Source organism: Elephantulus edwardii, unplaced genomic scaffold (assembly GCF_000299155.1).
Source record: "Elephantulus edwardii isolate Elephantulus edwardi_28Jun2011 unplaced genomic scaffold, EleEdw1.0 scaffold00021, whole genome shotgun sequence".
Taxonomy (NCBI): Eukaryota; Metazoa; Chordata; class Mammalia; order Macroscelidea; family Macroscelididae; genus Elephantulus; species Elephantulus edwardii.
This window is the reverse complement of record NW_006399771.1, coordinates 3322473-3334894: the sequence shown is the minus strand read 5'-3', so window position 1 is coordinate 3334894 and position 12422 is coordinate 3322473. Positions and strand designations below refer to the sequence as shown.

Sequence of the window (12422 nt, the reverse complement as noted above, 5' to 3'; positions counted from 1 at the left end):
ACACACACACACACACACACACACACACACAATTTAAAAAAAGGACCCAACAAAAGTTAAGATCCTTGAAGAGATATTGATTTGGGGAGCTGCCTGAAATTCAAACTTGATTCAGAAGAGCCATGGCTCTATGTTTGTGCTTATTGACTGTGCAAAGATGTTTGACTCTGTGGATCATGCAGAATTATAAGTAAAATATTGAGAAGACTGGGAATCCCAGAACACATAATTGTGCTCACGTGACACCTAGACCAAGACCAAGAAGCTATTGTCTGAACAGAAGAAGGAAACACTGCCTGGTTTAAAAGCAGGAGAGGTGTGTGTCAGGTTGTATCCTTCCTCCATACCTGTTCACTCGGTATGCTGAGTAACTCATTTGAGAAGCTGGACTACAGGAAGAAGAATGTGGGTCAGGATTGGAGGAAGACTCATTAACAGCCTTTTAATCAGGTCACACAACCTTACTTGCAGAAAGTGAAGAGGACTTGAAACATTTGCTGCAGAAGATTAAAGACTACAGCCTTCAATATGGATTACATTTCAACACCAAGAAAATAAAACTTCTCATGACTGGACCAACAGGCACCATCACAACAGATGGAGATAAGATTGAAACTGTCAATGATTTCACCTCACTAGGATCTACATTCAACACTCATACCAGCAGCAGTCGAGATACCAAAAGTCACATTACCTTGGGAAAATATTTGGTCAAGAAGCTCTCCAAAGTGCTCAGGAGCAAGGATTCAAGACTAAGGGCATTAAGAAAATCAGAGACTTCCTTAACTCAGTATGAATTCCAGAACTACAGAGCCATTTAAATTCTTATTTTAAAAACTAAAGTGATTCACAACCATATGTGACATTATTCCTAGCATTCCATAAGGAAACTCAAGACTGAAACTGTAAGATAAAAAAAACCAAAACTACAAAACTAAGGTGATCCTGCTCCAAGCCATGTAGCTTCCTTTGCTTCCCATGCATCTGAAAGATAGACAAGGAATAAGGGTGACCAGGAAAGAATTGACGCTGTTGAATTGTGCTGTTGGCAATGAGTATTGAATATATGAACTGCCAAAAAGATCAAGTCTATTTTGGAGAAGTGCAGCCAGCCAGGGTGCTCCTCAGAGGCAAGAAGAGTGAAGCTTTGTCCCACACGCTTTGGGCATGTTGTCAGGAGGAACCAGTCCTCAGAAAAATGACATCATGAAGGGAAAAGTGGAAGGTCAGAGGAAAATGAAGGCCTTCAGTGAGAGGGTTTGATACAGTGACTAGATCAATGGACTCAAGCATAGTAGAGATCCTGGGAATGGCACAGGATAGGGCATGGCTCAGATCAGTTGTTTATAGGATCACCACGAGCCATAGCTCAATGACATTCACAACAACATGTGGTCCATATGACTTTTGGGGGGTCACACAGAGAAACGTAGGCCATGTAGGAGAAGACTTTTCTGGAAGGGGATTGTTTATGTTGTTGTGTGCCGTCAAGTTGTAACTGATCCATTGCTGACCCTCCAGCAGACTTTTAGAAGCAGTTCATCACCCAGGAGGATATTGTCTATCCTTCTCCTGCAGAACAGCAGATGGATTAGAACTGTGTGCCTTTGAGATTGTAGCGCAGCTGCCAACCACCAGTAAAATGAGTGGGTTTTGTTAATCCATGTTTCTAAGTTAAGAAGTAAAATTCAGTAAAATAAATCTATTTCTATCTATCTATCTATCTATCTATCTATCTATCTATCTATCTATCTATAAGTCAAAGATTTCTTAAGACTTAGAAACAAACAAAATCTAGGTTCAACTTTGTCCAAATGCCACATTTCCATTATCGACAGCTAATAGCAAATCTCATTTTCACTTTTGGCTGCTGGTCTCTTCCGGTCAGCTGTTGTAAGTAATGTATCTGAAGCTTCTAAGTCAGTTTTCACCATTATGCTACTGCTACTCTAGTCTCAGAATCTAAGGAAGAGATTTTGAAACCAAGGAGTGTACCCCAAGGAAGAAGAAAGTTAGAGAATAAACTTAGAGGATAGGCAGCTGTGGAAAAGTTTTTTCGTTGTCAATGTTGTTTGGTTTGTAGTGTGGATGAGGCAGATCTAATGGGGGCCTCCTGAGTAGGTTCATTTTTTAGGACAGAACTTGCTTCTGACAATTGAATTCCAAAACTCTATTTAAGGTGTTTTGGGGGTTTTATTTAAATGATTTCCTTTAAAGTGGTTAATGTGGATTAACTTTGCTTCCTAGATGTTAATTAATAAGAAAAGATTTTTCTTCTTTCAGATGGAAAATTTTGAGAACTGATACTTGGTTCTGAAATTCATACTTAGATCTAGAGTTCTTGCTAAATTATTGTGTTTCTTAAATTAGATTTTTAGTTAAATTACTTGTTTAAATTGCTGTATTCCTTATCATAACTAAGTCTTTGCGGTGCCGACAGATAACATTGTTCGTGAATTTCTTAACAGGATAAAAAGTTGCTTGTTTTCTTACTTTACCTACTCTGCCTGATTTCTGGATCATGTCTGAATAAGTTGAAACTAAGAATCCCATTGAGATCCCATCCAGAGAGACCAAGTGTGTACTGCAAAGTTAAAGAAGGAACAACTATTTGAAATATTATCCTTGAGAATGTTGGTTAACCACTTTAAAGAAAGCTTTATGTCTAGATTGACAGTGAAACTTGAAACTTTTTAGACAGTGTTCCAGCAACTAAAACTTTTATTAGGTACTGAGGTTTCTGCTTTTTTAATATCAGCAAAGAGTTTAGAAATGTAATGTTCCACTCTGGAGTATGCGTGTAAACACATTTTACTTAAGTGCCTTAAAATGCAGACTTTGGTTAGTTTCTTTAGGGAAGTAGGTCTGTACGTCTGTGTTGTCAAGGAGACTTCAAATACGGGATTTTGTGTGCTGAGCTGCTGCTCTGACTCACAAATGCATATTTTGTATTGCCTTTGATGATTTAACTTTAAATATCAAGAATGGTTGTGTAAGCCTAAGTGTTAGCATCACAGTGTGAAATTTAAAAATGCAAACTATGATGCAAATGTGATAAGGGGGGAGAGGGTGTGTGGAGAAAATGGATTGTTACATACTAATAATTGATATCTATGGTATCAGAGAGCTCTTGGTGAGGGGAAGAAAGGGCTAAAAGGAATACATGATTAGACAGTGTATGTACGACCACAGTGTGGAGCAAGCAGTGCTTTGTGGGGATTGTTGGGGGAGGCGGAGGGAAGCAAATGTCCAACAATGGAAAAAAATGAAAATAAACCACTTTTTATGTTAAAAACACTTTTCCCCCCTCTCTTCAGCTTTCAGCTCTGTGTGCTTACTTTCTGTCAGCCCTTCACGAAGGTGGAAGTTGAGGTAAGTTGTCCAAAAGGTTCCCTTGAAACTTGTGACTTGGCATTTCCTGTTTGTTTTTTTTTTAATTTCTAGTCTAGAGAGACCAGGTGGAGAAAGGTTTGAAAGGTTTGAAGTGAAATCCACTGCCTTTGAAATAAACCCTGGTTTTTTTCAAAGTGTATGCATAAACCAGGCTATCAGATCTCAGGCTGAGACCTGTGTTACAAACTATCTCTTAACTCTCCACCTTGTAACCAGCTGGCTGCTCAGATTTGTATCGCTTTATTACTGTGTTTTTATATTCATTTATATATGTAAACATATAAAGTTTCTCTGGGAGGCGGTGCCTAGGACACAGAACAGTCTCCTGCACAGAATGAATAAGTAGAGTAATTAGAACATTATAAACACTCTGTCCAGAATTTTAAGACTCTATAGATAGTTTTAAGCAAATTCAAGAACTGCTCTCAGTTTCTAAGTATGATGTGGAATGAACTCCTGAATTCAGAATTTAGTTGATTTAGTGATACCCTCAGGAAGTTTGTAAAAAGAAAGGTCAAAACATTCCCTAAATACTTTCCTAAGAAACTACCAAAAGACAAATTGCATTAGGAAAATTTGCTGTCAGGGACCTCTCTAGAGTCCTGAGGAGCAAGGATGTCAGCCTAGAGACTAAGGTGCACCGGATCCAGGCCATTGTCTTCGCAGTTACTTGCTGTACGTCAAAGAGCTGGATAATGACCAAGGATGACAGAAGATTTGATGCCTTTGGGTAGTGGTGCTGGAGACGAGGATTAAACATACTATGGGCTGCCAAGAAAACTAACAGGTCTGACCTGGAGAGGGTGAAGCCAAGCTCCATCTCACACACTTTGGGCATGAAGCCAGGAGGGATCATTCCCTGAAGAAGGATATCATGCTTGGAAAGATTGAAGGCCAAAGCAGAAGAGGAAGACTTCACATGAGATGAATTGACACAGTAACTGGGATAATGAGGATAGGTGTGTCAGAGACAGTGATGTATGCTCAGGATAGAGAATGCTTCAGATCTATTGTGTATAGGGTCACTATGAGTCTAGTCAACTTGATAGCACACAACAACGACAAATCGTTTCCTGGGTTTTCTGTCTGTGAACTCTATGATGAAACTTTAGTTTTATGAATTGCAACTTAGAATGTGGAATAGAAGAAACCAGTTCACCAAGTGACAGGAAGATGGAATCTATATTGACTAGCATACTGATGTGCATATTTAAATAGCTTAGGACTTCAGCATCCTAAATACAAAATTATAGTCAAAATGCATATAACTTCAGTGGAATTTTTATTTGAGATTTCTGTATTCTCCACATGCCTTCAAAATTTATTTCTTTTCTGATGTTCCTTTTAAAACCAACTTACCACCTCTCATGAGAGATAAAACACCTAAGTCTTGAGATGTACATAGGGATTTCTAGAAGAAAAGTCATCTGTGGCCTGGGAAATTTAGGAAGTTCCAGGATAAACAAAATGAATCCAGTTTCTTTTCCCAAGAGCCTTTTTGAGGAGTCAGAGCCCTTGAAATGTTTAATCACAGAATCCCCTGTTTCTGGGGAAAGTGATGTCATGTTTGGGAGGGTGGAGGGACAGTGTAAGAGAGGAAGACCCTTGATGAGATGGATTGAGTTAGTGACTGGGGTAATGGGGGTAGGGGTGTCAGAGACACACAGAGAATAAGATTGGCACAGGATAGAGCAGAGTTTAGAGCTGTTGTACATAGGGTCCCTATGAGTCACAGGCGACTTGACGGCACATAACAACAACAACAATGTTGTCTGGAACCTGTGTTCACAGAATACATTTTGGGAAGCATGGCTCTTCCTTCTTTAATAACTGCACAGGTAATCTCGTCTTGATGTCCTTTTCTAAAACACAGCCACAGGCAAGCTCTGGTGTCCTAGTGGCAAGAAACTGCACTGCAATCCCAGAGGTGTGCGGTTCAAATCCACCAGATGCTCTACTAGAGAAGGAGGGACAATCTCCTCCTGTACCAGTCAGATCTGATTTGATGGTACACACGCACACACACACACACACACACATACATAAAATAAAAAACAAACAGCACAGCCAGCCTTTACTTAAAACAGCTATGCTACAGTCTCTGCAAATTTGAACATCTGTGTCTCGTCTTTTTTCCCCCCTAAATCTCCTTTTTTCATGAAAACAAGTTTTAGCAACAGACATGGAAATACTCACAAAATGATATACTTTTTTTGTGTGTAACATAATGTGTCAGTTGTTAAGCTGTGTTATAACAGAGGTATGCAAATTCCACATTTTCCCCCCTGACCACTGTTAACCACATTTGCTTTCTGTGTTGTGCCTCCCTCCCCTTAATTACAATATCCAAGTTCTCCAGGTTCTTAGATCTGTTCGGGTAATACTTTCTGGCAAAAGAAAGAATAGAGCCTTTGTTCCATAACTTCACAAACAAAATTACTTTGAACCAGTTTGAAATCTATAGGGATTTGATGTTTCAGAATGATGGTGCAGAGCGAGAGGATGAAAATGTGTAGATTTTTGTATTTCGTATTCTTTTTGTTGTTGTTTAAAAATTAATGTATATTTGACATATATTTGGCATAGCACATTTTAATTTGTATATATATATATATAATTTTTTTTTATCTTACACTGGTTTACTTACAACGTTTGTATACATTGTTTTTCACACTGTATCTTTCCCCTTTCCTTTAACCACCCCTCCCTCCACCTACCAAGTTATGCAACCCTATGATTAAGGCCCCCACCCCACCTCTCGCCCGGCCTTGGATCCTTGTGCTCATTCTACAATAATGGTCTTACACAGTATTTGTCTTTATGAGACTGAGTTAGTTCACTCGGCATAATCCTCTCCAGTCCCTCCCATGTTAAGTAGTAATTTACAAAGTCACTGCTCCTGCATGGTGCATAGTAGTCCATAATTTCTCAATCCATTCTATTGTGGTTGGGCATTTGGGCTGTTTCCATGTTCTTGCTATTATTATAAAAGTGCATTTCTGATAGATTTATAATCACCCAATGAACTCCTAACTAGGATTTCTGAATGGTTGGAGTCCAACCATTACTTAGATATAGCTAAAAAAATGTATCCCTAAAGCTCTTTGGGAACTCCATATACACTTGACTTGGCTTGAGGCTGTGAAGAGCTGGACTTCACCACTGAGGTGCCACTTGTCCCTGTACACTCCAGAGGCCCAGTTTGAGCTGCCCATGAGGTTAGCAGTTTCACTTCATTTAGTTCCTTCTGTTTCGGTTGTTTTGGCTAATCAGAAGCACGCCTTCCTTTTTATTTTTCTTTATAATTGGTGGAAATACCTGTTATTACTTTGAGCATACATTTTTAAAACTTACTAAATACTAACCTTTGAAATCATCTATTCAGCTCCTTCTTGATTTCTTCCCTTTGCTTTGGCTTCTCAGCACTCTGGTGCAATATTCAGAGTCTCTTCTGACATCCATTTTGGTCTTTTCTTCTTCCTTCTTTGTAGTGACCTTTTTTTGCCTTCTTCATGAGCGATATTCTTGGTATCTTCCCACAGCTCATCTGGTCTTTACTCATTAGTGTTCAAGGCCTCAAACCTGTTCCTGAGTTGGATTTTAAATTCATGGGAGATAGACTCAAGGACAAATTTTGATTCCTGTGGATATGATTTAGCCTTCGATTGGATTCCTGTGCCTCCCACCAGGTGAAATCCAAGTGTATAACCTGTGTTTTATTTTTCTTATAAAAGTTGCTGGCTATGAATAAATCATTGATTGTGCAGAAGTCTATCATTCTATCCCCAGACCCATTTCTGTCACCAGGTTCATATTTCCAACTACTGATCCTTCTTCTTGATTCCCAACTTTTGCATTCCAGTCACCCATTATTATTATTGCATCTTGGGTACATGTTCGATCAATTTCTGACTGCACAGTTGATAGAAATCATTTATTTCCTTCTCTTTGGCTCTAGTTATAGGTGCATAATTTTGAATGATAGTAGTATTAACAATGTCAAGAAGACAAAGATTCTCACCACTGAACCAATCGGTAGCATCAGGATGGATGGCGAAGAGATTGAGATTGTTCAAAGCTTTAGTTTGCTTGGCTCCACAGTCAACACTCTTGGCACCAGCAGCCAGGAAATAAAAAAAAAAACGTATTGCGATGGGAAAGGCTGCTGTTAGGGACCTCTCTAAAGTACTCAAGAGCAACAGTGTCTCTCTGGAGACTAAGGTGTGCCTGATACAGGCCATGGTTTTTGCAATCACTTGTTATGCATCAGAGAGTTGAACAATGACTAGGGAGGATAGAAGGAGAATTGATGCCTTTGAGCTGTGGTGCTGGAGAAGAGTATTGAATGTACCATAGACTGCTAAGAAAACAAACAGATTCATCCTAGAGAGGGTTAAACCAGGCTACTCCTTGGAGGCAAGGATTCTGGGGCTTCATCTGACATACTTTGGACATCATGTTTGGTAGGGTAGAGGGACAGCGCAGGAGGGGAAGACCCTCTATGAGGTGGATTGATTCAGTGACTGGGGTAATCAGGATGTGTGTGGCAGAGGCAATGTGATTGGCACAGGATACAGCAGGGTTTAGGGCTGTTGTACATAGGGTCACTATGAGTCGCAAACGACTCAACGGCATATAACAACAACAACAACAGTATTAACAGGTCTTCCTTTTATGTATATGGGTATTATCCTGTCACTCACAATATTGTATTTCAAGATGGATCTAGAAATGGCCGTTTTAACTCTGAAAGCGACAGTCCTCAGAACAGAGCAAGGTTCAAAATCAGGAAAAGAATGTGTCAGGGATGCATCCTGTCCCCGTACTGTTTCAATTTTTTATGCAGAACAGATCATTCGGGAAGCAGGGCTTTATGAGAAGGAGTGTGGCATCAAAATTGGAGGAAGACTCATTAACAACCTATGATGTGCAGATGACACAACCTTGCTTGCTGAAACTGAAGAAGACATGAAGCACTTGCTGTAAAAAGTCAAGGACTGTAGTCTTCAATATAGATGGAAGCTCAACATCAAGAAGAAAAGATTCCCACCACTGAGCCAATTGCTAGCACCATAATAGATGGAGAAGAGATTGAAGTTGTTAGCAATTACAGCTTGTTTGGTTCCACAACATTCTTAACACCAGCAGTCAAGAAATCGAAAGACAGATTGCACTGGGAAAATCTGCTATCATGGACCTCTCCAGAGTGCTGAAGAGCAACGATGTCAGTCTAGAGAAAAAGGTGTGCCTGATCCAGGCCATGGCCTTCTCAATTACTAGTTATGCTTCAGAGAGTTGGAAAATGACTAAGGATGATAGAGGAAGAATAGATGTCTTCGAGTTGTGGTGCTGGAGATGTTCTGAACATACCATGGACTGCAAAAAAAAAAAAAAACCAAATCAGTCTCTCTTGGAGAGGTTGAAACCAAGTCTCTCCTTGGACACTAGGATTTTGAAGTTCCACTGCACTTACTTTGGGCACGTGGCCAGGAGAGATCTGTCCTTGGAGAAAGACATCATCTTTGGAAGAGTGGATGGACAGCGCAGGAGAAGAAGACCCTGGATGAGATGGATTGAAACAGTAACTGGGGCAATGAGGGTTGGTGTGTCGGGGTTAATGAGACTAGCTCAGGACAATAGCTGCTGCACGTAGAGTCACACTATATATCACAGGCGGTTTAATGGTACATACTACAGTAACATACTATGACAGGTTTGGAAGCAGGAGTAGCATCCACTTCCTAAGCAACATGCCTCTAGAGACTCTAAGAACTTTGATAAAAGTCAGTAGTTGTAGAGGGGCTTCAGGTCTTTTGTTCATAGGGTCACTATGAGTCATGCTTAACTCGAAGGCAATCAGAAACAACAAAAATACTATCCAGTGACTGTCAAATTGATTCTGGCTCATGGTATTGTATCCCGTTAAGGATAAGGGAGCTCTGGTGGCTCAGTGGTAAGGAAATGCCCTGGCAACCCAAGGGCACATGGTTCAAATCCACGAGCTGCTCTGTGGGAGAAAGATGGACAGTCTCTGTACAATTTTATTGACTCTGAAAACCCATGAGAGGGTCAGCTATGGGTCGGTTCAGACTTGATGGTATGTAGCAGCAGAAGCATAGTATCCCTTGTGTGTTAAAGTAGAATTGTGCTCCCTATGTTTTTTACAATAGCTAGTTTTTTGTTTTTTTTTAATAACCAGACCTTTCTTCTGAGGCTTAATGCATTTACTTCTTGCACCATTCTTGACTCTCATGAATATTAATAAAACCAAAAGCAACGCCAAAACCCATCACCTTTGGATAATTAAAACCCTCAACTGGCTCTCCTGGGAGCTCCGGTGGCCTGGTGGAAAGGAGCCGCACTGCCATACAGAAGGCACTCAGTTTGAATCCACCATCTACTCCTTGGGAGAAAGCTGGACAATCTCCTGTGTGGTTTATAGCCTCTGAGAACCCACAGAAGGGTCAGCCATAAGTTCTGACTAAACAGTACACACCAACAAACAGTATCTGGGTTTCCAAGGCTGTAAATCTTTATGGGCGTTGCTGTTGTTGCTGTTGTTAAGTGCTGTCGAGTACGACTCATAGCGTGACCCTGTGAGATCTGAACCCTGTTCTATCCTGTGCGATCCTCACACTTCCTAACACACAAGAGCCCATTGCAGCAGTCACCGTGTCAGTCCACCTGGTTGAGGGACTTCCTCTCTTTCACCAACCCTCCACCTTTCCCAGGATCATGTCCCTCTCCAAGGAAGAGCCCCTCCTAACAACATGTCCACAGTGTGTGAAGTGAAGTCTCATCATTCTTGCCTCCAAAGAGCAGTCCGGCTGCACCCTCACCAAGACATATCTGTTCATTCTCTTGACCATCCATGGGATGTTCAGTGCTCTTCTCCAACACCACACAGCTCAAACATTGCCCATATTTCTTTTGCTGAGCAGCTGGTAGATTTGAACCACTGGCCTATCAATTTGCAGCCCATTGTGTAAAGCACTATGACTTTTTAAAAATTATTTTCATTCAGTCATTCAAATACTTTTTTTATTATAACATTAATTACAGTTGATCAATGTTATTTATTGCAATGCCTCATCACCCTACCCATCCATCCACTATCCCTGTTCCCTTCTGTTTCCCTTCCAATCCCCCTCAGTCCTCCATGATTGCTTGTGTGCAACAAGCAACTTTGTCAACAGTAGTAGCCAGGCATCATCTATTTCTGTTGGTCTCGGGGTTCTGGAGGTTAGGATTGACATGGTCCATTTATAAGTGCTTTGTCCTGATTACTTCTTTACCTGTTTGATTGTCTTCACTCTTTCTTGCTTTGTCAGGGAGAGACCAGTAGGTGTACCTTACAATGGTAAAAGGGTTTTAAAACAAGTTAATACTCATCAAGTTAGAATGTAGAACATTGCCTTTGTGACCTATGTTAGGCCAGTTGAACTTGATGTCCCTGAGGTTATGGTTCTGATCCTCCAGGTGTAAATGCTTATTCCCTCAAGGTATTTGGTTGTGGCTAAGACATTTTTATGACTTAATCTCCTGTATGATATCTTCTCTATTTTATACTTGACTATATGAGAGGGACATCATGCTGGGTAGAGTAGAGGGACAGCTTAGGAGGGGAAGGCCCTCTTTGAGGTGGATTGATTCAGTGACTGGGATAATCGGGATGTGTGTGGCAGAGGCAATGCGATTGGCACAGGATAGAGCAGGGTTTAGGGCTGTTGTACATAGGGTCGCTATGAGTCGCAAACGACTCGACGGCACATAACAACAACAACAATATTTCTAAACCATATAAATGTATATGTTGTTGCTGTTGTTATATACTGAGTCACTTGTGACTCATAGCGATCCTTACGTATAATAGCCCTGAAACCTGCTCTATCCTGTGCCAACTTTACTATTTCTTACACACTTTCATTACCCCAGTCACTGAATCAATCCATCTCATAGAGGGTCTTCCTCTCCTCTGCTGTCCTTCCACCCTCCCAAGCATGACATCCCTCTCCAAGGACTGGTCCCTCCTTGTGACATGCCCAAAGTATGAGATGAAGCCTCAGAATTCTTGCCTCCAAGGAGCAGCCTGATTTCACACTCTCCAGGATGAACCCGTTTGTTCTCCTAGTAGTCCATGGTATATTCAACACTCTTCTCCAGCACCACAGCTCAAAGGCATCAATTCTCTTTCTATCATCCATAGTCATTGTATATATATTGTATGTATGTATATTGTATATTTTTAGACATACCTTTTTCAAATTTACATATATCAGTGGGTCTAGTCCCATTAACATTAGCCTACCTTAAAGCAGAACTTTTAGAAAGTCTATCTTTCTTACCCACACCTGCACACACACTTGTTCCAATAATACTTTTTTCCCTATGACTCAGTGCAATTTGGATTTTATAAATGGTAGTAGTGAAATGCTTTGTTATAAAAGATTTTTAAAATTATATTATCTTTTATATCAGTTTGTATACCGTATTAATGTACATCGTGTCTCATTTACATACACTATATACACTATCATTCATACCGTGTTTCATATGAGCATTCTCTTACTTTGCATTTTATAAAACCAATTGATCACCATTGATCTATGCCCACTATTGCCCCGTCTTTTTGGTTCTTTCAGCTTACGAAATGCTAAGTGAGTTTGGCCCTTTTGGTTTTCTGACTCCTGCTCTTCACCATTCATTTATAGTAGCCCCAGCCTGTGAAGGTTTTTCCATTGTTGCTATTTGTTTTGGGGGGATTTTTTTGGTTTTGTTTTTTACTTCCCTACTCTCTCAGGTGGTCTAGGGACAAGAAGCTGCATTGCAATCTCAGAGGCACAAGGTCTGAGGCCACCAGCAGCTCCACAGGAGAAGGACAGGCACTTTCCTCCCATGCAGTTAACTGCCTTTGAAAACCCACTGGAGGGTCAGCTATGGGTCGGTCCCACTCTCCAACAGCCATCATACTCTCCCTCAGGGTCTGAGAGGTGATGTGTCAGGAGATGGAAGGCAGTATGCGGAGCAAT

At 40.7% G+C, this 12422-nt stretch overlaps 1 protein-coding gene across 1 annotated transcript in view; it reads left to right on the top strand.

The window, feature by feature from the left end:
- Window positions 1-12422, top strand: part of LPCAT2 (lysophosphatidylcholine acyltransferase 2) — a 103626-nt gene that overhangs the window by 30789 nt on the left and 60415 nt on the right. The window contains exon 8 of the mRNA XM_006882524.1: window positions 3318-3372. Within this exon, the coding sequence (XP_006882586.1) occupies window positions 3318-3372 (55 nt within the window). The remainder of the gene's footprint in view (window positions 1-3317; window positions 3373-12422) is intronic.